Source organism: Coptis chinensis, chromosome 2 (assembly GCF_015680905.1).
Source record: "Coptis chinensis isolate HL-2020 chromosome 2, ASM1568090v1, whole genome shotgun sequence".
NCBI classification, from domain to species: domain Eukaryota; kingdom Viridiplantae; phylum Streptophyta; class Magnoliopsida; order Ranunculales; family Ranunculaceae; genus Coptis; species Coptis chinensis.
In genome coordinates this window covers 103,086,475-103,113,594 of record NC_141457.1, presented here as the reverse complement: position 1 = coordinate 103,113,594, position 27,120 = coordinate 103,086,475, and the positions used below count along the sequence as shown (strand labels likewise).

At 37.2% G+C, this 27,120-nt stretch overlaps 1 protein-coding gene and 1 long non-coding RNA gene across 2 annotated transcripts; both read right to left on the bottom strand.

Moving 5' to 3' along the window:
• Positions 1-6,100: 6,100 nt before the first annotated feature.
• LOC147519863 (uncharacterized) lies at positions 6,101-8,861 on the bottom strand. Its single transcript, XR_015212363.1, has 2 exons — positions 8,433-8,861; positions 6,101-6,786 (listed from the first exon to the last, which is right to left on the bottom strand). It is a non-coding gene; the product is annotated as an uncharacterized LOC147519863 (long non-coding RNA).
• Positions 8,862-12,846: 3,985 nt separating this feature from the next.
• LOC147519862 (uncharacterized) lies at positions 12,847-13,681 on the bottom strand. The gene is made up of 2 exons (XM_086594198.1): positions 13,471-13,681; positions 12,847-13,271 (listed from the first exon to the last, which is right to left on the bottom strand). The coding sequence occupies exons 1-2, from the start codon at positions 13,679-13,681 to the stop codon at positions 12,847-12,849; spliced, it is 636 nt and encodes a 211-aa protein (XP_086450324.1).
• Between the last annotated feature and the right edge of the window lie 13,439 nt (positions 13,682-27,120).

The following is a 27,120-nucleotide window of genomic DNA, read 5'->3' as shown; positions in this document are numbered from 1 at the left end:
TTTTAAAATATAATAAGATGTGGTGATAAATTTATGGAGCGCAAATTTTTAATATTTTTATTTTACCTGAAATAAGAGGTTGGAACACATTAGACCTATGGAGCACATTAATATCATTGTTGGAACCCGCACACACCAAAAATGCATGCCATATCCATAAATCTTGATCGGCTACGGCTTCTAAAATAATGGTTGGCTCTTTCTTATGACCCCTATGTGAACCTTGCCACTGACCGACAATTTTTCCATGTCCAATGCATGCAATCAATGCTCCCAAGCATGCCCGAAAGCCACGTGCCTCATTCACTTCTAGTAAACGGTTTACATCCTCTTGTGTAGGTGTTCTAAGGTAACGCTCCTCAAACACACCATTCACAAAGATCACAAAAGTGCATCAAACTTTCTATAGCTGTACTTTCTCCAAGCATAAGGTCTCATCTGTAGAATCTGCTGACAACCTTGTGCGAGCATAATGAACCAAGACACAACACCTTTTGTAAGCCGGACACTCCCCATTTTCCTATCCCATCTTTCTTGTCTACGAAGTAATTGTCATATTCTTGGACACTAGCTAAAATTCGCAAAAATAGATGGTGATGCATGCGATACCTTTGTTAAAAATAATAATAAAATGATTAAAATAGAAACTATGCACACTTAAAATAACTAAGAAAATTTACAAAGAATGTGGCAATAATATAAAATAAAAAACTACATCAAAATGATAAATAATTTAAACAAAAAAATAAACTCACTACGCTAAAATGATATACATACGAAATTAGTAAAAATATAACTATACATACCTTCGTCGAAAATAGCCATCATAAAAAATAGGCTTATCAACAAAATACAATCTCCTTAGATGGTTCTTACAATATAATCGATCGCGGTGAACATAGTTTCTCCCCATTACACTACCACCATGCTTTGAAGTCTCTTCTCCCTCCTCAACAATTTCTTGAATTAGTGGTATCATAGGACCAACTATATTTTCCACTTTTGGACGAAACATATCATTAACCAAATTTTCCATTTCTTCATCTTCGGAAGAACTACTAGATGAAGAAGATAAATTGTTCCAAAAAAGAGATTGGTTGAAAGCAATTTTATCTTCTCTTGACATTGTTGAAATGCTAAAATTGTTGATCTATGAAGATAATGAAGTCTAACTTATATAATTTGGAAGGTGGAGACAATGAATTAATTAATTTTTTTGGGAAAATGATAGTTGGGTGGGGCTCATTAATTTGCATTCTTCTCAATGAGAGTCAAGTAGAATGTGTGGTTAAAGTAATCAATGTTTTATTTTTTTTCAATGAGATTCAAATAGAGTGATTTGTGATTAATTGCCAAACAACTTGCATGTCTTATTAAAAAAAAATTGAAGTAAATTCTCATTTGTTGATTTTAGGCCATAGTCTCAACAATAGTCTAAGAAAAATACATCTAAACTTATCAACTCTATATGTTTGATTTTACGAAATATATATATAAGAAATGATTGATAAAAAAACATCTCCAATTGAAAATTACTACTAGATTCAAATTTTAAGGAATGTAAATAAACATCAAGAACAAATACTAGAACAAGAATAAATATTACATCTCAAACTCCCTCAACCCCCCACATCACCACTTGTTCAATCGTCTCCTTTCCACTTTTTGTAAATCTCGACTTATTTTGCTTCGAAGTATTCACGTCGAAAATCCGAAAGAACCGAAAGATCCATTGCCATAATTTTAGCTTCTTCTCTTCTTTCCATAACTTCAATTTTTTTGTTCTTCAACTCTTGGTCACGATCTTTAGATTGAAGTTGTGTTTCCAAGAGTTTGTTTTGCTTTTCCATTCTCAACTCAACACGGCTAACAAACCCCTCAACCACTTTTGCCGCTTCACTAGCTCTCCTTTTTTTCTTTTTTGCTTCTTCACGCCATCCGGGTCAGATAAGATCACTAGTCGTCATAGTAGGCGCATTAACATCTTCATCTAAACAAATTGGAGTTTGTGAATCATTAACATTCGATGACCCCTCACCTTGAATTTTTTTTGAAGTCTTTGGTTTTGTCTTTGTTTCCATTGATCTATGCCACTTGGGGGTATCTTTAAGCATAAGATAGCAATGGTCAAAAGGAAAAGGGCTACCTTCTTGATCTTGATAAGCTACTCTTGCTCTAACCATCTAAAAAAAAAAAAAAAAAAAAAGAGAAAAATAAAAAAAAAAAAAATAATTAAAAACAAATAGAATTAATCGATCATTAGCCAACAAAATAGAATTACCATATCTTGTATACTAGTCCCACTAGGACGATTGTTCTCCAATTGTGCCATATAGCCAACAAATTTGCTCACACCTTTGTTAATCATTTGCCAACGCCTTTGATTGATTCTAAGGTGCGGGAGTGCCGGGATTGCGCAATTTAAACTCATTTGTTATTCGTTGCCAATAATTACCCGAAGTTTGACCTACACCTACAATCCCATCTTCTCCAATTGTTAGCCAACTTTCACAAAGTTTCACATCTTCACTAATTGTGAAATTCGATAGGCGGTTTCTTTTTTTTCCATTGGCGGGTGTTGGAGAAATTTCATCTAGAGAATCCATTGACTAGGAAAAAAAAGCTTTGAAGAGAATTATAATGGAAAATAATAGAAACAAAAGTGACCAGTGTTTATGCACTTCAAATTAAAAAAATCGTTTTTTTCCCGTTATAGGCTGAACGCCACTTGGAGTGACGCTTTGAGTTCATATTTGAATGGGACGCCACTTGAAGTAACGCTTTGAGTTGGGGGGTTGAAACGTCACTCAAAGTGACGTCCGAAAATTATTTTACTCAGACGTCAGTTCGAGTGTCGCCCGGTCTTTTTATCAACTAATAGCAAGAGGGGGAATTCCCCACTCTCTCTATTAACTAATACACTATTACCTACGGTTTAGCACCCCCATTGGAGAGAGTTTTTTGATATTTGGGGTGTAAAATTTCCACTCTATACAGTTTACACCCCCCATTGGAGATGCCCTAAAGAGTAGATTATATCTACAAAAAATCATACACTAATTCATTGTTAGGATGTACAATAAGGATGTCACAGTTAGGATGTCACCCTAGCCAAACCGTATATATAGGGTGACATGACATCCTTATTGTACATCCTATCAAAAAGTGCATTTCAACAATGAATTAGTGTATGATTTTTTGTAGATATAATCTACTCTTCATGGATTATATCTCTACAAAAAATTAGCTCAATTCGATATTTCTAGCCTTGTCAAACTTAAAATTATTTCTATACCGTTAGATAAAATTGCAAACTTAAACACTGGCAGATGACAAAGTTCCACATATTGGATTGAGCTAATTTTTTGTAGAGATATAATCCATGAAGAATAGATTATATCTACAAAAAATCATACACTAATTCATTGTTGAAATACACTTTTTGATAGGATGTACAATAAAGATGTCACAGTTAGGATGTCACCCTAGCCAAACCGATATATATATATATTTATTTTTTATTTTTACAATTTTCCGAAAAAAGAAAAAAGATGTTTATATTGGCTTCAAAATAGAGATGTAATTGTTGGATTTTATTGATTACGATTATGCAAAACTAGTTATTTATATATATATATATATATATATATATATATATATATATATATATATATATATATATATATATATTTATTTATTTATTTTTATTTTTACAATTTTCCGAAAAAAGAAAAAAGATGTTTATATTGGCTTCAAAATAGAGATGTAATTGTTGGATTTTATTGATTACGTATTATGCAAAACTAGTATTTTTGGGTTGTTGTTTTTTTTTTTTATCTTAAATGAGTTTTACATAATATTGTGATGATACGAGGTGAACAAAAGATGAAAGATTTGGACCAAGGTAACACCCAAGGGAATCCGTGGCAAATGATTGAGATTGAGCCCAAGATGGAACTTAAGTTGAAGACAAATCAATCTCACCCTCTGAAAGCACAAGTCGAGGCTTAGCACCTCGAAACTCAACTGAACTCGCTTGAAGACCGGTCACTAGACCCGTGGTTCTCCAAATTACAAAACCAATATTGATGTAGGGACATAACTCATAATACAAATCTCTGCTTTTGAAATCTTTTTAGCTATATTTCATAATAGGGGAAAAATGTACTTTCATAATTCAAATCCAAGCTATTTTCATATGAAAACGCAAATTCCAAATCTCTGCTTTTGAAATCTTTTTTAGCTATATTTCATAATAGGGGAAAAAATATGAAAACGCAAATTCCAAATCTCTGCTTTTGAAATCTTTTTAGCTATATTTCATAATAGGGGGGAAAAATATGAAAACGCAAATTCAAATTTTCACAAGTCAATTTATGTCTTCATTGGATTGGATGTGTTGGTTTACAGACCTTGTTCTTTTCTTATTTTCACAATAGCTAAAGCAGAGTAACATACTAAGGCCTATCGGGTTTGTAAGGGGTCATTTGTTTTGCCTCTCTTATAAGACCTTGAGGTCTTATAACCTCTTATAAGATGTGGCCCAGTGATTTTAAAACATTTTTTGGTTTTGTTTTTGCCTTTATAAGAGGCGATTCTACTATAAATGTCTTATAAGAGGTTCCAATTCTATAAGCATTCAAAACTAGATCTACTTCAATTCTATAAGTCTTATAACTCAAAATGACTCAAACACCCCCATATATATACTCCTAGCCTCATTTATCTCTTCTTCCCTTTTCATTATCTTATTTTCCAAATAACTCCATTACCCTAGCCACCACTACTCCATTACCCTAGCCACCACTGACTACCACCACCACCACTGCCACCACTACCACCACTACCACCACCACCACCACCGCTACCACCACTACCACCACCACTGCCGCCACTACCACCACCACCATCACCACCACCACTACCACCACCATCATTACCTCCAACACCACTACCATCGTACTACTAAGACTATCACCACCACCACCACTACCGCTTATTAAAATCACCACCACCACCACCACTACCACCATACTATTAAGCACCAATATCATCACCTCCACTACCACCACCACTGCATTATTAAGACTATCATCACCACCACCACCACCGTCTTTATTAAGACATCCACAACTTTTACTACCACCACCATCACCGTCTTTATTAAAACCAATATCATCACCTCCACTACCACCACCACCGCTACCACCGCTAATTAAGGTAGTTTCTAAAATCGATATTATAATTATCAAAATTGATTTGAAACCTAAAAATCAAACTATACGCTTGTTTCAAATTAATATATTCAAGTTAAATATGATGTAAAGTAGGGTTATATTTGTCAAATAACCATCTATAAGATGTCTTTTTATTTTTACAAGTGCTTTATAAGAGAACTTAAAATTAAAACAAAACCACTTTATAAGACCATCTTATAAGAACCTCTTATAACACATGGTCTTATAAGACCCTCTTATAACTTAACCCAAAAAAACAAATAGCCCCTAAGTCTTTATTCCAGTGAACTACCTCCTAACACCAATGGCATGCATTGGATGATTTATGCTAAAAGACATACAAGAGGATAACTTTATGGCGGCACATAGCCCCATTGCCGTTTGAAAAATTGACAAAATCAATGCCTACTTGCACAATCTCTACACTATATGATAGCCTGGTTACCAGGAACCACACATCTCAACCAAATAAGCTATTTCTAATCTCTCATGTTTTACAATTTAGAAACACCTCCCTCAATTATTATAATCAGCTCCCTCTATTTTAAATAATTTACAAAAAACTCTCTTACCTCACTGAAATTAGAATCAACCCCTCCTAATGCTTTTATATTGTTTTTTAAAGATGTTAGAGTGACAGGTTTAAAGATTTGAAAAAAACCAATGCGTAACATGGTTCACATACTTGTAAGTATAAAAGCCGCGTAATCCTTCGAAAGTCAACAATCTTTCATTTTCAGTTAAACTCACTTCACCACAATATTTTGTTAAAAGAGAGAGAGAGAAGAGTATTAGTTTTACATAATACGCAATCAATAAAATCCAACAATTACATCTCTATTTTGAAGCCAATATAAAAAACATTCATGAACTAATAGGTTTATTTTTCTCGTCATCAACGGAAAACAATTGAATCTATATAAAACAAAATCAAATGGAGAAAGTTTCAAATAGAATGTTGTACGTAAAGAAATCAAGTATTGGGTCTAATACATTTTTTTTTGTGTGTCACCATCATTGACCACTGCCATTCAAGTGTTCTGCAACATAGTCTAGAACACTATGCTCTGAACCATACACCCTAGCGGTAGAAGAACTTGATTTGAGTCTTTATACCCTTGTTTCCGCTTCACTCTTTCACTTTAGCTCAAATACACCAGGGACTGTTCTTCATCATCAAAAAACCACCAAACATAATACCATTTTGCTGCAACCTATATGTCGTATTATGGCATGCATCTCCTAGCATATCACAAAACTCTCTTTAGACCATCCAATATAAGCTTTTATTACACTGCCTTGAGAATCCCTAAAAATATACCGGCCTCCACTATCACCCTTATCAACTACCACTCATAAGAGTCTGCAACCTCAGGAATGAGCTATACTTCAGACTTCATAAGAGTCTGCAACCTCAGGAATGCAGTTTTGTGTGTACACCTTCATGGATTGTATCAGCATCCCATTCATAGTTAAGTATCTGCAGGTATAAGATCCATCTTGCATTAACTTCATTGATTGTATCCGCATCCCGTTCATAGTTAAGTATCTGCAGGTGTACGATTCAGCTTGCATTAACTTCATGAATTTAAGACACAGGCAAAGTTCTTAAAACATCAATTGCATGCAAAGAATTATCATTGCAAGCTGCCAACAAAAGGATTTCCAATAGTGTTTATTGAAGGTTAACATTACACTGAGTCACTGACTTATTCTTTGGGGGGTTTGATGTCTAGGTAAAGGACTGCCTAACAACTGAAAACCTTTGGATACACCTACCAATCGGAGCTACATACAAGATTGGAATCAAACGTGACGACAAGGACTGTTCGAAAAAACTTAAGAGTAGCAGAGATAAAACCGTTTCACATATCGAACATTCTCAAATGACTAAAAATAGATAGGAACAACCAAAGGATTTTGGTGGAATACATGGATAAGATTCATCCCTCTACACACTTGCAAGAAAGCTACAAAATAATCATTATATACGAAAAACAAACAATCCAAAACAGAAAAAGCGTTTGAGAACATTCAAAATCATCAAATGCCAACCAAAAAAAAATCATCAAATGCCAACCAAGTCATTAAAAGGTCATTCTACCAATGTTAAATTCAAACGACATAACACAGATATTGAAATACCACAAGAGAACGTTATTTGATAACTAAGAATTGATGCATCGAACCACAAAAAAAAAGAATGCAAGAAACTATTAGCGGAGGTGGTGTTTGACCTTTAATTGGGGCAAAGCACATCGAAAGGGAATACCACAAAAAATGATGCAAGAAATTACATGAATCTGTATGACAGCAAAGGTCAAATGTTTTACTAATCCTATATATAGTTTAATTAATTGAGTTAAGGTAAGTAGAGACAAATCTGTATGGCATAATTACTGAAATCAATAATTTGACTAACACAAAATGAAGAGCACCTGATCGATTGGAAACAAACCTAAACACAAACTATTAGCTCTGAGCTACCGACATTAAGGGATGCACAATAAGACAGGAGAAAAAATAATAAATTTAGAGGTGAGGCTATATTCCTAATAGGCTGGAATCCAACTTCATTACTGCCTTGGTATATATAACTGACCCAGTGATACCTCCTACTGAGGATGATGTCCTCTACAGTATATTACAACTCCAGAAATAGTCTATGCCAGAAATAACCCTATGTAATTTCTACTGGTCTTGCCATCAGCTCTTTTCAGTTCATTCAACATCCTCACAAATCTCAACAATAAACGAAAGGATAGGATTGAATAATTCCTCAAAATTTAAAAAAATCTCAGTGACCAAATGTTTTAAAAATGTATTCCAAGTGCTTCTCTACAAAAGATTTATACTTTACAAGCAGCTTCTATGCCAGCCATGCCAGGATTCCCTCTTGCAGCACCATCACAGTTGACTTTAATAGTGCCATGAGGAGTGTTAGAGTTCTTTCTGAGTCATTAGAAGTGTCCCACCTATCTAATGACTCACAAAGAACTCTAACAAGGAGGGAGAGACCACTTGCACTCTTTGATCACAGGGGCAGACCTCGGTTAACAAGGGACAGACCAATTCTTTATAATAACCAACTCACTGCACCAATGGAATTATGCATACAACCATTAGACAAAAAACTAGCTTGCTGAATAATTCTAGTTGTTTGCTTTTGACACCAACTGGAATTGATCTTTTTACCTTCCATGACTAGAAGATTTCTATGCTTCCAGAGGATTGTCATACCCCCCACCATGGCAGCTCCCCAATTGCAAGTGCCATTCATTCAGCTCATGAGAGAAACAAAAGGTATGTGGCGACCCAGGTAGCTTCCAAGTTAACATCAAACAATGAAGAATTATGACAAACACTCCTACTGGGCACCATTGCATCCTGACACTGCAAGTGGGATGTGGAACGAGATTGACGGTAAGAAAAATATCTGAGGTGTACGAGAAACAGACTCGCTCAACATAACTCCCACCCACCAACCGCTCAACATATTCACTTTTTAAATCAATCCGCCAACAATAACTGGAGTGCAAGTAATTCCATTCTGAATGTTGACTTCAATGAGTAAGTAAGACTGTCCACTGCAACCTGCTCAGCAAAACTGTTGATTTCAACTATACGACCAAGTCCTTTAAAACATGGCTAAATCTATGGTGCGCAGGTCGTATGATATGCTATCAAATCTGGGCCACTCATACCAAGGGGTGCGTGTGTATTGCATGGCAAAAGTACTAATCCAAAGGCCCACATTACCTGCGCATCATACATCTCGCGCACTGAAGACATGCTCATTAGAACATATATCTGGCTTTTACCTGCCAAAGAAATGTTTGATTCAGGATTTCCCTCAAGAGATTTCCTCAGATGCAGGCCTTTGCTTGTTCTTGACTCGATTTCTAGCTCTTTCCTTCTAACAACCACTTTGAATTGTGTTTTGCTCGTGTCTAGCTGAGACTCTTAACAAGTAAGACTGGTGGAACCAGATTCATCAAGTCGTTTGCTGCCCAAGAATATAGGTCCAACTTTACAGCAGTTATAACTTATAAGAACGCATTCCTCTGTTGCATGGGTACGCCCTAATTTCCTCAAGATCACGCACTGCCGTCGCGGCGGACCGCGCATCTGATTACCGGACACGGACACAAGCAAAACAGTACCCTAATTCTAAAATCTTGCCGTGTCCAAATCGCCGCATTCCCGGTGTCCAAACCGGACACTCGTCCCGCACCCATGCAACAACACGGGACGATTCACGAAGCACCGTAATCGAGTTCTCTGGATGCATCTACCGTGCAAAAACATGCAAGAATCAAAACTCACCATATACGAGATTATTCCTCGGGATTGCTAACTTCTTACAACATACAAGTAATGGAAGCATGAAATGACAGGACAGTATTAGTACTAGTTCATTAGAAAAGAAAATAACTTATTTAGCTAATACAAAGGACTTCATACACGTTATTTATTTCATTTTTTTTTTTTTTTTTTGCTAGGTAAGTTAAATTGTATTAAAAAGAAAACAAAAAAAGACAAAAAGTGTTTAGGGAGGCAACAGACTGCCTCTCTAAGGTCAGACTCAATCAAGCATCCATTACTTCCATTTATAACTATGGAGTAAGGTACATTTCACTGAAATCTATAGAAAGTATGGAAAGACCCTTCCCATTTGTGAATCCACTCGTCCGCCTTCACAAACAACTCTCTCATTCTCTGTAGGGTTGTAGCGCTTTGCCAAGGTGTCGCCGTGATGAGATTGCCTTCCCTAAAGATAGTGGTTATCTTAAGTTGATCGCGTGGCGGTACCGGTTAGTTCATCCATCTTGCTTGAGTTGCCATGGCACGTTACCACCTGTAAAAGCTTTCGAGGCAAACCTTCGAGTCCGTTTCTACCCAAAGCCCGAGCCATCCTCTAGATATGGAAGTTTCCACCCCTTCAAGGATAGCTAAACACTCTGCCCGTAAACTTGTTGCAGTCCCAATACTTTTCCACATTGTCGACTTGAAGTCTCCCATATTTCCTCCTCAGAAGAAACACCAATACCCGCAGGCCTGGATTGCCCGACGCCGCACCATCTCAGATTCAGGTTTGATTACATCGTTTAAGGGGGATCCAAATACATGTTTTGATCTTTGGTGCACCCTTTGCTCTAGGTTTGACATCCTAAAACTGCAGAATTGAGCATTCAAAACGAGAGTTGTAGCTATGGCTTCTGGACAGATTTCCTGTGATCTTTACTTGAGTTCTAACATAGTACTTGCAATCTACTATATTAGGTCCCTTTTCTTCAAACAAAACCTTATTCCTTTGCTTCCATATGCTAGCCAAAGACGGCCACTATACATGCATTCCACATTTGCTTCAGTCGAGGACTCCATTCTCTGTTCGTACTCATAGCATCTTCAAGGCTCATAACTAGATTCTTCTTGAAAACTGCAGAGATCCACTGCCACAACATTTGGGAGAAGGAACAGTGCCAGAAAAGATGGTCATTTGTCTCAGTTTCATTTCTACACAAGCTACAACGAGATGCCAAATGCACACCGACTTTTCAAACTCTTTCATCAGTAGCCACCCCTTTTTGCAAAATTTTCCATACCAAAGTAGCAAGTCTCGGGTGTATATGGCAATTCCAAATAAATTTTCTCCATGTAACCGGTGGTTTTTTCGCTTCGATCTCATCATATGCCGACTTTGTAGAAAAATTACCTTTCATGTCGTGGGCACCAAACTACATAGTCATCAAAACTTGACCATACTTCGCCAGTATTCACTCCCACATGAACACTATCCATCGCCTATTGTAGAATATTAGGAATACTCCATCTGTTTTCTTCTAAAAGATCACACACTTTTGCTTTCGACATCCTTTCGGTTCTTGAGAGCGATATTCATGTTTGCTTGAGATTTGTTTCCTAGCCAATTGTGTCTCCACAAATCTGTGTTCTTTCCATCCGCAATCACCCATTGAGATCTTGAAACCACTTCTTCCAATGCCTCCTTGATGCCAGTCCAGATAGAGGTAGGCTTGTGATATGTACTCAATTCACCGTCCTTGTTAAAGTATTTAGCTCTCATAAAAATGCTCAAATCACTCTCACCATCAAGAACTTCCCATGCCATTTTCATGAGCATAGCTTTGTTCATGTCTTTAAGCCTTCTTATTCCAAGCCCGCCTTCAGCAAGTGGTTTACACACTTTGTCCCAACTCACAGTTACACCTTTTCTAGTATTAGGATCACCTGACCAAAGAAAATTTCTTATAGCTGTTTCGACTTCCTTGATTACAGACCTAGGCCATTTGTATATGGCCATGTTGTAAATAGGAATGCTGCAAAGAACGGATTTAATTAAGATAACCCTTCCTTGGAAAGAAAGCATTTTACCCTTCCAACTGGTGAGTTTTCTCTTCATTCTATCCAGAACTGGAGTTACACATGACCTAGTTACCTTCCCCTGATGTAAAGGTATGCCAAGGTACCTCTCAGGTAAAACTCCTTCCACCATGTTCAACTCCTGTAAGACATTCTCTTTTCTCTCATCTGTGAAGCTACTAAAGAAGACCTTACTCTTTGTTTTGTTTATGTGCTGACCCGAGGCCAACTGATATCTTTCTAGAATAGAGTTAAGCTTTCTGATTCCTCTAATCCCACCATTTGCAAAAATGATGATGTCATCTGCAAAGAAAAGATGGCTAGGAGCTTCAACCTTTTGTATACAGGTCAGAGGCCTCAGATGCTTCATATTCCTCAAGTAATGTAAAGCCCTACTCAGTGTGTCTTCTGCAATTGCAAAGAGAAGTGGAGACAAAGGATCGCCCTGCTTTAATCCTCTTTTCATAGCAAAATATCCAACTGGGCCTCCATTCAGAAGAATTGAGATGTATGCAGAATTCACAATTGTTTTCATCCACTTGATCCAAGTTTCAAAGAAACCGAAGTTTTTCCATTACTTGAAAAAGGAAGCTCCAATTCATGGTGTCATAAGCCTGAGTGATATCAAGCTTAAGTGCAACAGACCCTCCATATTTTTTCCTTTTCATCTCATTCATCAATTCTGAGGTTAGACAAATGCTTGCTTGTGAGTTTCTCCCTAGTACAAACCCTGTCTGTTCTCTTGTGATGATCTTCTCAGCCATAACATTAAGTCTCAACTGAAGAAGCTTTGTGATTATTTTGAAAAGGAAGTTGCCCATACAGATAGGCCTGTACTGGCTAAGCTTCTTGGCTTCCTTATCCTTAGGTATCAAAGCAAGGAAGTTTGAGTTTAAACCTTTCGGTAAACTTCCTTGGATAAAGAAAGATTGTACAGCAGCACACACATCTTGTTTGATGATACCCCAACAGCTGAAATAAAAGTGTCCCTGGAATCCATCGGGTCCGGGAGAGCTATCTGCCTTCATGGAGAAGACGATTGTCTGTATTTCATCATAACTGGGAGTCTTTGTGAGAAAATAATTATCTTCTTCATCAAGCAATTTAGGGACAATACTCAATAGCTCAGGGTCCTCAGTAATTTGTGTTTCCTGAAATTTTTCTTCGTAATAGCTAATGACATGCTCCTTAATCTGCTCTTGTTTTGTTATTATGGTCCCATCCTCTTTCATAATCTCTCAGAATCATGGCGGCACCTTTGTCGGATCTTACAAATATTATGGAAATAAGATGTATTTCTGTCACCCGATTCATCAAAATGAGTTATACTTTTTTGTTTAAGTAGAGAAGCTCGATTTTCTCTAGCTGCGTCCAACTCCACCTCTTTCTGAACCATAGTTGTCAATGCATTCTCATCAGTACTGTTCAGGTCTGCCATATCTTGCATTCTTAGTAACTCAGCTTGTGCCTTTCTTATACTCAAATCCACATGCCCAAAAATCTCAGAGTTCCACTTCTTGAGCTCCACCTTAAGTCTTTGCAGCTTTCTCATTACTTTGATGATAGGTGGAAGAAGCCCATCAAAATCTTGATTCCAATTACGCTTTACAAGATCAGAAAAAGGTGGGGTGGGATACCCACATTTTATTAAACCTAAAAGGAATATTTTTAGGCTTAGGGACATTTAGATGCATCCCAATAAGAGGAGAGTGGTCAGATGCATATCTAGCCCCCACTATATATTTCCATCCAGCAAACTTTAGGTTCCAAGCTTCATTATAGAATACTCTATCCAATCTGCTAAGTACCCTTCTATTTCCCAATCGATTGTTGCACCAAGTAAACTTCATGCCTTCCCAGTTGTTTTCAAAGAGCCCGACTTCATTGGCAAACACATTGAACTCATTCATTGCATGCCTACTAGGTGGTCTGATGCCTTTCTTCTCTTCATTTCTCAAAACAACATTGAAATCACCAATGATAGCCCATGGTAAAACAGTGTTTATTCCTTTAAGATCTCTCCAAAGCTCCCTTCCTCGAAATAAGAGAGCAAAATTTTGCATGTACAAAAGACAAGATGCAATTATTAACCAAAAGGGTAATATGTTGTTCGCCACCAACAACACATTCATGGAGATACCAACTCTACTAAACACCCAAAGGTTTCCCAATGCCTTGAGAGTCGTTGTGGATGATACAATTCTCAAAATAATTCAAGCTAAAAGCATTAAGAAGGTTAGTTTGAGGCTTTACTAAGGGTTCCGCCAAACAAACTATATCTGGGCTATGATAGTTGATCATATCTCTCAAACTATCTCTAGCATTCTCTTTCATTACCCTCAAATATTCCAAAAGATGATCTTCATTATTGATTTGAGGAGGTAGTACCATGCGACTTTGTTAGAACTGATGCATTAGAAGCCTGACTTTGGGTTGGCCCCTTGTTCTTCTTCTTTTGCATTTGCTGTTTCTGACCTTCTATTGCTTTAGCGATGGGCTTTGGAACCCGCCTCGACACCCTTGTAATAGTTACGGGGTCCGATGCTCATTCTCATCCTCCTCCCCTACACCGCGTCAAGCAATGCGAAATTATTACTCACCTGTAGGGATTGTTAACCCGCCTCAACAAAGTTGTCGTTGTCCTTGATGCAACATACAGCCTGTTCAACCAATGCTTCTACAACCTCCCTAATAGAGTCAACATCAGTAACAGTTCATTGATTCACAGTTTGTTTTTCATGCTGCACATCTTCTTGGGTTTTCTTAGGCATCACCCCATCATCTTGTACCATTCCTTGTGCCACAACCTCGTGTGATTCCTCTTGCATCTCAACTTGTATTTCATCTTGCATTTCAGCATTAGCATCTTGTTCTTGTCTCTCAGATGAGTGTCCCTCTTCACAACCTTCAGTCGAGACCTCAGATGTCTCATTTTCCTTCCCAGTCTCTTTTCCCATATCTCCTGCAGTGTTTTGCACTTGACCTGCAGGTTCTGAGTTCGGTCCTGCCTCTGTAATTCCCACTACGTGTTTATATTTCCTCCTGTTTCTCCTTTTCTGGTTCCTAGATAGAACTTCAATGTCCCCTTCCTTTCTCCCATTGGTTTCCTTCTCATTATTTTTCCTAAGTTATTCTTTTAAAATTCTGCAGTCAATAACCAAGTGACCCACCCTTTTACAATGGTTGCAAAATTTTGGCAGATGGCCTGTGTCAACTTTTTGCCAGAACTTAATACTTCTTCCTTCCACTTCAACCCAAATCTTTTCTGGTATTTGTTGCGTCAGGTCAACATCCACTAACACACTTGCATAATATCCGAGCTTCCTCTTAGCAGTGTTCTCGTCAGTGTGTATAGGGCGTCCAACAGCTCTCCCAAGGGAAAATAAAGTTTTCATTTCCCAATACTCTAAGCTCAGACCTGGAAACCTAATCCACACAAGAGCATTTGAGTGATTCTCTTTGCTTGTGGAGAAATTCGGGGTCCATTTGCTCAATCTCAACACTTGGTCATCAAAAACCCAAGTTCCTTGTGTCCAAACCCTTTGATAGTCCGTTTCATCAGTGAAACGAAACATGACGTATCCTCTGCCTAATGGAGTTGCCTGCCATTCACACGTAGGCTTCCACAATTCCTTTATCTTAGCATTAATGTCATTCATAGTGAACTTAGACATATCTAATCTCCCTACCAAACTCAGTTTGCAGAATTCCAACCCTTTATCCACTTCATCAGCTTGAATGGAAATGGTGGGATACTCACCTTGACGCCCGTGAGTTGGAAGAGTTGCGAGATCGACATCTCTTCCATACGCCGCTTTGGTGGCGTTTGCATACCGACTTCTTACCCATGTTTCGATTGTTCTCGTAGAATCTACATCAATCACTTCAATGGAGTTCACTTCTTCATTTCTATCCTCCTCGGTGGTGTAATGGTTAAGGCCCGTAAAACCCCAGGGACAAAAGATTTGACCTTTAGGTTGTGAAGGGGTCACAAAATCTCCCCCCTCGTTTGCCATGTTAGTTGTCTTTTTTTCCGATCAAGTGGAGTGGGTTTCCTGCCGGTCAAGGTCGGTCAACCTATTTGAAAGGGAAGTTTTCCCTCCTTGTCGCCAATCTTATCCCCAAAATTTCTAAAAGAGGAATAAAATTAGCTAAAAGAGGTAAAAAAAGTTTCGGGACGGAAATACCCTCAGTCTCACTAAATCGCTCTCAAAATCGCTCTCAATGACATCAAAAGATCGAAAGCTCAAAAAATTCAGCACAGCAGAGAAAATAAAACAAGAGAGTGACCATCAGTAATCAATGCAGGGTAACAAGCGTGTTAGAGTGGAAGAAGTAGGGTCGTGTAAGCTTCCGGTCCTTGCTTAGATGTCCAATTTGCCTTGGCTCTTGGGTGCCCAGGTCATAAAGCCACAGCTCGTCGTCAAGGTGTATGACGACTTTGATGAGGTTGGATAAGTTAGTGTTGGAATCTCTTATGTATTTCTAAATACTAGTGTGTGTGTGCAAAGTGGAGGAGATCAACAAAGAGTGTTCTCTCCACTTTAGTGTATAGTAGATAGTCCCACATTGGTTATCCACCACATCGGGTAGGGTTCGGGCTTGGGCTTGGGCTTACTGTTGTGGGTAGTGGTTTGACCAATTGCCTAAACTTGTTTTGGTTTTTTCTTGAGCAACAAGTTTCGGTGTTCTATTAGGAGTTGGTCTCTCTTCCTTATCTGTTTAGGAGACTGACCTAACATTTATAAATAAGACTGTGAGTCCATAGAGGGATGTACATTAACAGATCAGAAACTCAACTCAGAGAAACAGAAAACTCAAACCAGTCCTTTTCTTATTCTCTTCTTCCTGTCAGCCGCCAGAGAGAGTTATATTGTTGTTCTAGAAGGTAGTCTGTTCTAGTGCAAAGTCAGGCTGCTGTTAACCATTGAATCCTGTGAGGAAGACGCCACTGTTGCCTTTCTGCACCATTGGAAGGCTTAAATCTTTCCTTAAGGACAGCCTAATCCGCGCCTTGGTTATTCCCAGTTATTGCTGTCCTTGTTTCTTCATTACTACTGTTCCTTCTGTTCTACTTTAGTTGCTATGTTCATACAACTATTCTAACAATCTTAAGGAAAGAATTTTTTCGTAGTAGAACAAAATAGGGTGCTTTAATACGGCAATCAAAAGATAAGTTTTTTACTTTGAGTTATTGTTTGTGTTATTGGGTTATGACTTTAGAAATGTTCTAAGAATTTCGTTTTTGTTAGGGAAACCAATTAAAGATTGAATATTTATTGATCTTTTGTGGTTTATCAAACGTTATATGGTTGTAGTCTCTAGGAGTATTTCTAAATACTACTTTCGGTGTCTAGTCGGTTTCACCAATAGAGTTTGAGGATGAGGATGATGAGTCTTTATCTCTTTAGAGTTTGAGGATGAGTCTTTATCTCTTAGAGTTTGAAACTGACTTAGAGTGGAAGTGTGAGTCCTTATCCTATCCGAACCGACCACCTTACCTCTATAAATACAGGGCCGTGCGTCCATAATGCATATTACACAGTTGATTAGAAACACATCTCAAAAAAAAAAAAAACATTACATGCCTTATTCTTCTTCTTTCTTCCTTCCGGCCACCGAGAGTTATATTGTCGCTCTAGAGGGTAGTCCGTTTCTAGTGCAAAGTCGCTGTTAACCATTGAATCTGTGAGGAAGATGTCATCGCTTACCTTTCTACACCATTGGAAGGGGCTTAAATCTTTCCTTAAGGACGTTCTAATCCGCCTTTGGTTATTACCGTTAGTCTGTCCTTGTCTTCTATTGTTTTCTTTTATCTGCTTACAACAATCTTAAGGAAAGATTTAGATGTCTACACCTGTTGACACCACGCCGATCAAAGAAACCAATTCTGGAGTCATGGAAGTTACTTCGTCTATGAGAGATGTTGCACCTCTACTGAATGCTCGCAACTTACCCAATGTGTCAAAGATTGAATCCTTCAACGGTTCACACTTCAAGCGATGGAGAGAAAGGGTGTTCACAGCCCTAGATGTACTCAACTATGCAAAGTATCTCACTAATACAGCACCTATGGAGGGTTCTAATGATTTCGAAAGAAATCAAGCTGCTTGGCTCAATGGGAATAAGGTATGTTGTCATGCTATTTTGAGTACCTTGTCCAATGAAATTTTTGATATTTATTGTTCAAATAAGAATGCACATGATATATGGGAGAGTTTGAACAAGAAATACATAATAGAGGATGCTGGTACTCAGAAATATGCTATTGGGACTTTTCTAAAGTTCCATATGAGAGAGGATAGAGATGTAACGTCTCAAATCCATGATTATCATGTGCTGATTAATGATTTGAAAACTGAGGGTATTAATTTACCCGAAACCTTTGTTGCTGGATGTTTGATTGAGAAACTCCCCGAGTCTTGGAAACACTATAAAAATAGTATGAAGCATAAGCGCAAGCAGATGACCCTTGAGGATGTGATCATTCACATTCACATAGAGGAAAAGAACAAGACTCGGGATGAGGTGTTGTCTAAGGAATTCCATTCTAAAGCCAATATCATTGAAGGTAATCCCAGCAGATCTAACAAAACCTCTAAAAAGCATAAGTACAACAAAAATAAGAATTTCAAGGTCAAAGGGACTTCTTTTAAAAGGAGTGGTACTGGCAATGGAAATTGTTGTGTTTGTGGTAAACCTGGACATAGGGCTTTTCAGTGCAGACACAAGAAAGACACTGATTATCCTCCCAATGCTAATCTAGTTGAGGGAGATGATATTATTGCTGCTGTGGTGTCACAAGTGTTCATGGCCACTAGGAAGAAGAACTGGGTACTAGATTCTGGTGCCACCCGCCACGTCTGTGGTGATGTTGAAGCCTTCTCAGACTACATACTAGTGAAAGATGAAAAGGTCTATATGGGTGACTCTAGGTCTGTTCCTGTTGAGGGAACATGCAAGATTCTTCTGAAGTTAACTTCAGGGAAAACCCTTTCACTTAGTAATGTTCTTCATGTTCCTGAGATTCGTCAGAATCTGATTTCGTGGTCCCATCGGAAAAGTCGGCCAAGGTGACTTTTGAGAGTGACAAGTTCGTTCTGACAAAGAATGAGGGTTTTGTTGGTAAAGGTTATTGTAATAACAATGGTCTTTTCATGTTGAATGTACTTGACAACATTATTATTAATAAGAATGAATCTGCTTCTGCTTACTTGCTTGACTCTTTTAATATATGGCATGGTAGACTAGGACATGTGAATGTTCAGTATATGAAAAGGATGAAAGCATGTGGTTTATTGTCTGATATTTCGGATTTTTCTAATGATAAATGTGAGATATGTGCTGAGACTAAAGCCACGAAGAAACCCTGCAGAACTGTTTCTAGAGATAAAACTGGATTACTAACTCTTATTCATAATGGATTTGGGTGAATTCGTAAGTACCATGTCTAGGGGGAAGTTTTATTATATTACATTCATAGATGACTTATCTAGGTACACCATGGTATATTTACTTAGAAACAAGCATGAGGCAGGTGAGATGTTTCTCAAGTACAAAGTCAAGTTGAAAACCAAAATTTAATTGTAAGATTAAAAGACTTGGTCCGGCCCCACAGGTGGAGAATATGAGTCTAACCCCTTCCGGGACTTTTGTGACAAGAATGACATTTTTTCATGAGACTACTCCACCATACTCTCCTAAGTCTAATGGAGTAGCCGAAACGGAAAAAACGTAACACTAAAAGAGATGATGAATGCTATGCTTGTAAGTTCTGGAGCTTCCCTGAACTTGTGAGGGGAAGCAATCCTATCTGCTTGCCATATACAGAATAGGATACCCAACAAGAAAACAGGGAATAAGACACCATATGAGTTATGGAAAGGTCATGTACCTAACCTGACATACTTCAAAATGTGGGGGTGTCTTGCTAAGGTTCTTGTGAACGAACCTAAAAAGAGAAAATTGGGACCTAGAACTGTTGATTGTATGTTCATTGGTTATGCTCATAATAGTGCTGCATATAGATTTTTAGTAGTAAAATCTGATAATAACCTTGTCGATGCTAACACTATTATAGAGAGTAAAAATGCTGATTTCTTTGAGAATTTGTTTCCTTTGAAAATTGGCATTGAGAGGTTGGTTGCTCCTAGTGAACAACAATCAACAGATCCTGAAATTTCTGAACAAGAAATTCGGAAGAGTAAAAGGGATAGGAAATCCACCAATTTTGGTGATCACTTTTACACATTTCTTCTTAATGATGATCCTGTGACGTATAATGAGGCAATCAGTTCTCGAGATGCACCTTTCTGGAAGGATGCTATACACTCAGAACTAGATTCGATTATAGCTAATCACACATGGGAGATAGTTGATCTACCTCCTGGGGCGAAACCTATACGTTACAAGTGGATCTTCAAAAAGAAATTGAAACTAGATGGTTCCATTGAGAAATACAAGGCTAGACTTGTAGTCAAGGGTTTCTCCTAGAAGAAAGGCATTGACTATTTTGATACTTATGCTCCTGTAACTAGGATTTCTTCTATAAGAGTTCTAATGGCTCTAGCTGCTATTCATAATTTATTTATTCATCAAATGGGTGTAAAAACTGCATTTTTGAATGGTGATCTTGATGAAGAAATATATATGATGCAGCCTGAGGGTACGATAGTACCAGGGAATGAGCATAAGGTATGCAAGTTAGTTAAGTATTTATATGGGTTGAAACAAGCGCCAAAACAATGGCATGAAAAGTTTGACAGTGTCATGATGTCTAATGGATATCACATAAATGATGCTGATAAATGTATTTACTTTAAATATTTTGATGTGAATACATATGTGATTATCTGTCTATATGTGGATGACATGTTAATCATGAGTCCTAGCCTTGATGTTGTGAGAAACACCAAGATGTTTTTATCCTCCCAATTTGAAATGAAGGATTTGGGAGAAGCTGATGTGATTCTTGGAATCAAAATCATCAGAAACAGTGATGGCTATACGCTTTCACAAGAGCATTACGTTGAGAAGTTTTTGAAGAAGTTTAACTTTTATGATAGTAAGCCTGTGTCGACACCTTATGAGGCAAATAGAAAATGCTCAACATGGTGTCCTTCAGCCTAGATATGCCCAAATTATTGGTAGTCTCATGTACTTGATGAATTGCACTAGACCTGACATTGCTTATGGAGTTAGCAGGTTAAGCAGATACACTCATTGTCCTAGCCAGGAACATTGGAGTGCGTTAGAGAGACTAGCCAAGTACTTGAGAGGAACAATGAATTACGGCATACGGTTTAGACAAACTACACCTGTGATAGAGGGTTATTGTGATGCAAACTGGATATCTGATTCTCATGATATCAAGTCCACTAGTGATTATATTTTCACCCTAGGTGGAGGTGCAGTCGCTTGGAAATCTTCTAAGCAGACCTTGATAGCTCGTTCAACCATGGAGTCCGAGCTTATTGCTTTAGATAAAGCAAGTCTTTGAGGCCGAGTGGCTTAGAAACCTCTTGGCGGATCTTCCTATTAGTACAAAACCGCCTCCAAATTATTATATGCATTATGGATCCGCCGCCGCGATAGCAAAGGCAAAAAGCAAATTGTATAATGGGAAAAGGCATATTAAATGCGAGACTACTGATCTATAAAGCATTTCTGGAATCTGGAGTTGTGGCTCTAGATTATGTGAGGTCAGAGTTAAATTTGGCCGATCCTCTGACAAAACCGCTTAACAGGAGACAAGTGGTTGAAACGTCGAGGGGGATGGGACTTTTGCCTTAGATAGAGGGCGACACTAACGGCAACCCCACCTATGTGATTAGAGATCCCATGAAGTAGGTTCAAAGGGAAAAACAAGTCACCTCGTCGCTCTGGTATGCTATTGTCTTTCTTTGAGACGTCCCACCCTATGACTAGATAGCATTATTGTATACTTTGTATAACTTGAATTGCAATGAGAAAGGATGAGTTATCTTACTCTTAATGGAATCCATAGTCCTTTATTTTTTATGAGATAGTGTATTCTAACTGCTCTGTACACTTGATGGATATCCACCTACGTGAATGTAGAACTGGGTCGGTTCTTATGAGTATTTAGGCAAGTACTCTAGAGCATTCATGGAACACAGGCAGCGCAAGGGCCAAAAAGCGCAACACCGCAGAACAGGCATATAATGAAAGAACAATGTGGGTGCATGTGCTCTATTTTACTACAAGGGAATGTTGGTTCAAAGATTTTTTAATCCACCACTTTCACGTATTATAAAACATGTTACCCTATGACTGGTTCAAGCCCGAAAAGCACCAGTATCTTATGCATTGTTTTTTCGATTCTCTCTGGCATTTCGTTAACCCTTTTCTTTTGTAATATCCTATTCCAAAATAGTTGGAGACTATTAGTATTTTGAAATAGTGGGGGATTGTTGGAATCTCCAAGAATATTTCAAAATACTTGTGTGTGTGCAAAGTGGAGGAGATGAACTATGTGTGTTCTCTCCACTTTAGTGCATTGTGTTTAGTCCCACATTGGTGAACCACCACTAGCAAGTGAGGTATATGAGAAATTCCTCCAACATAAGGGCGTGCCCTTAAGGTACAAAGGCTTTTGTGTTAGGAGGGAGGACTCACCCAAAGCCACCCGCACCGAGCCGCGTCGGGTCGGGTTCGGGCTTGGGCTTGGGCTTGGGCTTATTGTCTAGTGGGTAGTGGCTTACCAATTGCCTAAACTTTTGCAGCAAGTTTCGGCTAGAGTTCTACTTCGACTTGGTTTTGAAACTTTGCTGTGTTCATAGAGAGAGATGATCACAGACGAAGAATATAAATTCTCATACTTGTAAACACACTCTTCTAAATTTAAATTTTCATAGATAAAGTTACTATGTAAATTTAAGTTTTCATAGTTCCAGTGACTATGTAAATATAGTTTTACATATATATGACTATGTAAAAATACATTTACATATATTCTGTCAGGTGTCAGAAACTTTTCAATCCCAAAAGTTACTATATAAATTTAAGTTTTTATAGCTCCAGTGATTATGTAAATATAGATTTACATATATAATGACTATGTAAAAATACATTTATATATATTCTATCCAGGCTAATTTCATTCCCAAAAGTTACTATGTAAAAATATCATTACAAAGTAATACAAAACCTCTTTTGACTAGCTGTTTTTAAAATCTCTAACTAAAAAACGTAACATATAAAATCCAACATTAGGGGGGGGGGGGGGAATAAAAATCATCAACATCTCATTTTTTATATACGAGTAACATCAAATACTAGATCAAAGAATGCAAATTCATTGACATCTTGCTTTTGTTTAAGAGCAACCATTAAATAATAGATAATTGAATCGGTGCAGAGCATGTTGTAGGAGTGGAGCCCACTTTTGGATTGCGGTGGCCATAACAAGAGAGCTTGTTCTTCTGCTTACCTTTTGCAGCACCCGTGCTTTGCTTCCATTTCTTATCTGGTTTCCTTATCTTCCTTTTCATATATGCATAATAAAATGCTCCCTTGTAAGCACTTGTGCTTATCTTCTGTTTATTATCAGGTCTCCTTATAAGCAGACTAAGAGCAAGCATTTTAGTCTCCTTATCTGCTTCCTTATCTCCCTTAGCAAGCATTTTATTGTTCTCCACAGGTACTATAGCTCTTAAATAACTATCGCGGAATGTCTAAGAATAGAAGAAGCTATCATAGTAGGTATACACATTCAATCCATTAGCCAAAATGGAGCGCAGTGCATGCGCACAAGTGAATCTTTCGATTCTCAACCAATTACAAGAGCAGTGACTTCTATTCAAGTCAACCAAGTGAATATGGGTAGCATACTCCACAAAAATACCTTCCCTTGACTTGAGAACCACCCAACTTCTCCCCACCTCGATCCTCTCAACCAATAAAGTTTCCATAGACAAACATAAGATAGTAGTCCAACTCCTAGACGACTCTCGCCGATCAGACATCATTTTCATACTTTTCCCACGGATCTTGTCCACCATTGCAGTGATAGGCAAGTGGCGTTCCAGCAAGATAAATGGGTACCAAATCTGTAGAAGTACAAGAAGAAGCCCTCGAAGAGAGACTTTGGAATTAGAACCAGCATCGCGCAAAGTAAAAAATTCTCTCGACGATGTCGTTATCAAGAATGTATCAAAATCTTTAACCAAATTGAAGCAAACAAGGGATTGAAGCTCCGAGTAAGTATCTATCACAATACGTTTTGAATCCCTTACAAAAGAAAGTTCTATAGACAATGCAGTAAGGTCAGACCACTTTTTAGAAATTGTGCGCTTCAAATCACCAATTATACCATTAGTCCCAACACGGACATTCATAATTTGTGTCTCGTAGATAATAACAAAAATAACAATCCCATCCATGTCGGCATTGGCAAAAAACAACAAAGAAAAATTGATGAATCTATGTAAATGTATTTTTACATAGTCATATATCTGTAAATCTATATTTAGATAGGTATATATGTAGTATTTTTAGCAGTCATATATCCGTAAATCTATATTCACATAGGCATGCACTATTTTCAACATTTAAAACATTATAATATCACCAATTTAAATTTTAATGGCATGAATCTAACGAAGAAGATATAGAAAAAGTAAAATTAAAATAACGAAGAAGATTGAAAAAAAGATAATCAGAAGTTCAAATAAGTGTATTGAAAAAAGGTTAAAACAAAAGTTAAAGGAACAAGATTTCTCTCATGTCGAACCTTATTCTTCAATGATGTGAGAATGAAGAGATCAAATCACGAAAATAAAACTCAACTCCGAGCTAAAATTGGTGTGTTTTTTGTGTCCTTGTTAGTTGAAAATGGTGAGAATAAAAACCAGGTTTTAAGATAAATCTCCCTGCCTGGTAAATGGTTCCATAAAACACCCTTCAAAACGAACCAACCCATGGACCCCTGTTTTCAGGGGAAAAAAAACATGATAAAGACGGAAATACCCCTATAATGTCTTCTTCTTTCCTCTCTTTTCAATTTTCAACATGAGAACTCCTGTTTTTTTGTATGCAAAATCACTATAGTGAAATACCCCTGTGGTGATTGGATTTGCATGGAAAAATCATTATGTAAAAATAAATTTACATACTCAAATTTGTATGCAAAAACAATTTTATATAGTGATGGGAGCCAATTTGTTCATAATATATGAAGAAGAAAATTAGAAAAATCAATATGTAAAAATAAATTTTCATAGAAAATCACTATGTAAAATTAAATTCACATGGAAAAATCACTCCGTAAAAATAAAATTGCATAATGAAATTTCTATGCAAAAACATATTTACATACTGATGGGATTTGCAAATAAACATCATTATGTAAAAATAAATTTGCATACTAAAATTTGTATGCAAAAAACAATTTACATAGTAATGGAAAATGTTCAAAATAGATCGAAGAATGAGAAGAAGAAGAATAAATAAAACAAATACTAGAGACTCGACTAACAACAATTGAGGGAATAAATGATTATTTCACTTATTCATCATGAAACTTTGTTTTTTCATTGTTTGAACCCGATTTCTTCATCGTCGAACCTGATTTCTTCATTATCGAACCTTATTCCCTTAATTTCCAAGTTGAATCTTGTTATTGAAGTTGAATAAGTGTTTTTTCTTTGAAATGGTGATAAATATGACATGTTTATCTAAAAGGGTAAAAAAGGAAGCAAAAAAAATGGGAAAATAAAAAACAACTGTGATTTTTTCTCAATTGAAAAAACGGGGAGGTTATTTGATGAGATATTATAAAACAGGGAGGTTATGAGGTATGGGCCGATGGGAGGGTGTTTATATACAACCATAATAGAACCAGGGGGCTGAGGCCCATTTTTTGGAATAAAACCCCCAAAACGATGAGTCGTGTGCTGGAAAAGAAAAAAGGTAAAAAAGAAAATAAATTTTGTTTGAAATTTAGAAGTAGACCGAGATTTTATTACTTTCGCACAAACAGTGAGTTTATTTCATAAAAACTTAAAAATAGTGGGGTTAAATGGGTTGGGCCGACATAGGGGAGGTTTAAAGTAACCAGTTAGGAAGGCAGGGGTGTGAGCCGCATTTCTTGCATCAACATTTATCATTAATAATTTCGCTATAAGGACATTTTCGGGCTGACCGTCAGCAAATTATTTTTTATTAATACCAATTATAACCTTTTCTAATATATATGCAAACACCACTATGCATGTATGATATGCACTGTATGTCTGTATATAAGTGTTTTTTCTTTGAAATGGCGATAAATATGGCATGTTTATCTAAAAGGGTAAAAAATGAAACAAAAAAAAATGGGAAAATAAAAAATAACTGTGATTTTTTCTCAACTGAAAAAACGGGGAGGTTATTTGATGAGATATTATAAAACAGGGAGGTTATGAGGTATGGGCCGATGGGAGGGTGTTTATATATAACCATAATAGAACCAGGGGGCTGAGGCCCATTTTTTGGAATAAAACCCCCAAAACGATGAGTCGTGTGCTGGAAAAGAAAAAAAGTCAAAAAGAAAATAAATTTTGTTTGAAATTTAGAAGCAGACTGAGATTTTATTATTTTTGCACAAACAGTGAGTTTATTTCATAAAAACTTAAAAATAGGGGGGTTAAATGGGTTGGGCCGACATAGGGGAGGTTTAAAGTAACCAGTTAGGAAGGTAGGGGTGTGAGCCGCATTTCTTGCATCAACATTTGTCATTAATAATTTCGCTATAAGGACATTTTCGGGCTGACCGTCAGCAAATTATTTTTTATTAATACCAATTATAACCTTTTTTGATATACATGCAAACACCACTATGTATGTATGATATGCACTGTATATGCACACACCATTATACATATGTATAACACACATGCAAACATCATTATGCATGTGTATACCACATATACACACACCATTATGCATGTGTGCAACAAACATGCAAACACTACTACCACATATTCACACACCATTATACATGTGTGCAACAAACATGCAAACACTACTACCATACATACACACATCATTATGCATGTGTGCAACAAACATAAAAACACTACTATCATACATGCACACACATACATGTGTTCAACAAATATGCAAACACCACTATGCATGTGTACAACATGAAATATATGAAATTTACATACACACATCATTATGCATATGTGCAACAAATATGCAAACACAACTATGCATATGTACAACATGAAATAAATGAACTTTAAATGCACACACCATTATGCATCTGTGCAACAAACATGCAAACACTACTACCACACATGCACACACCATTATTCATGTGTGCAACAAACATGCAAACACTACTATGCACGTGCACAACATGAAATAAATGAAATTTCTCATGTTAGTCCTAACATAAAATGTTGTGAGTGTGCTGAGGGTCAAAAACAAAATTAAAAAGTCACGTGGGATTTTGATTTAACTAATAAAAACTTAAACAAGGGTACTATCGTCT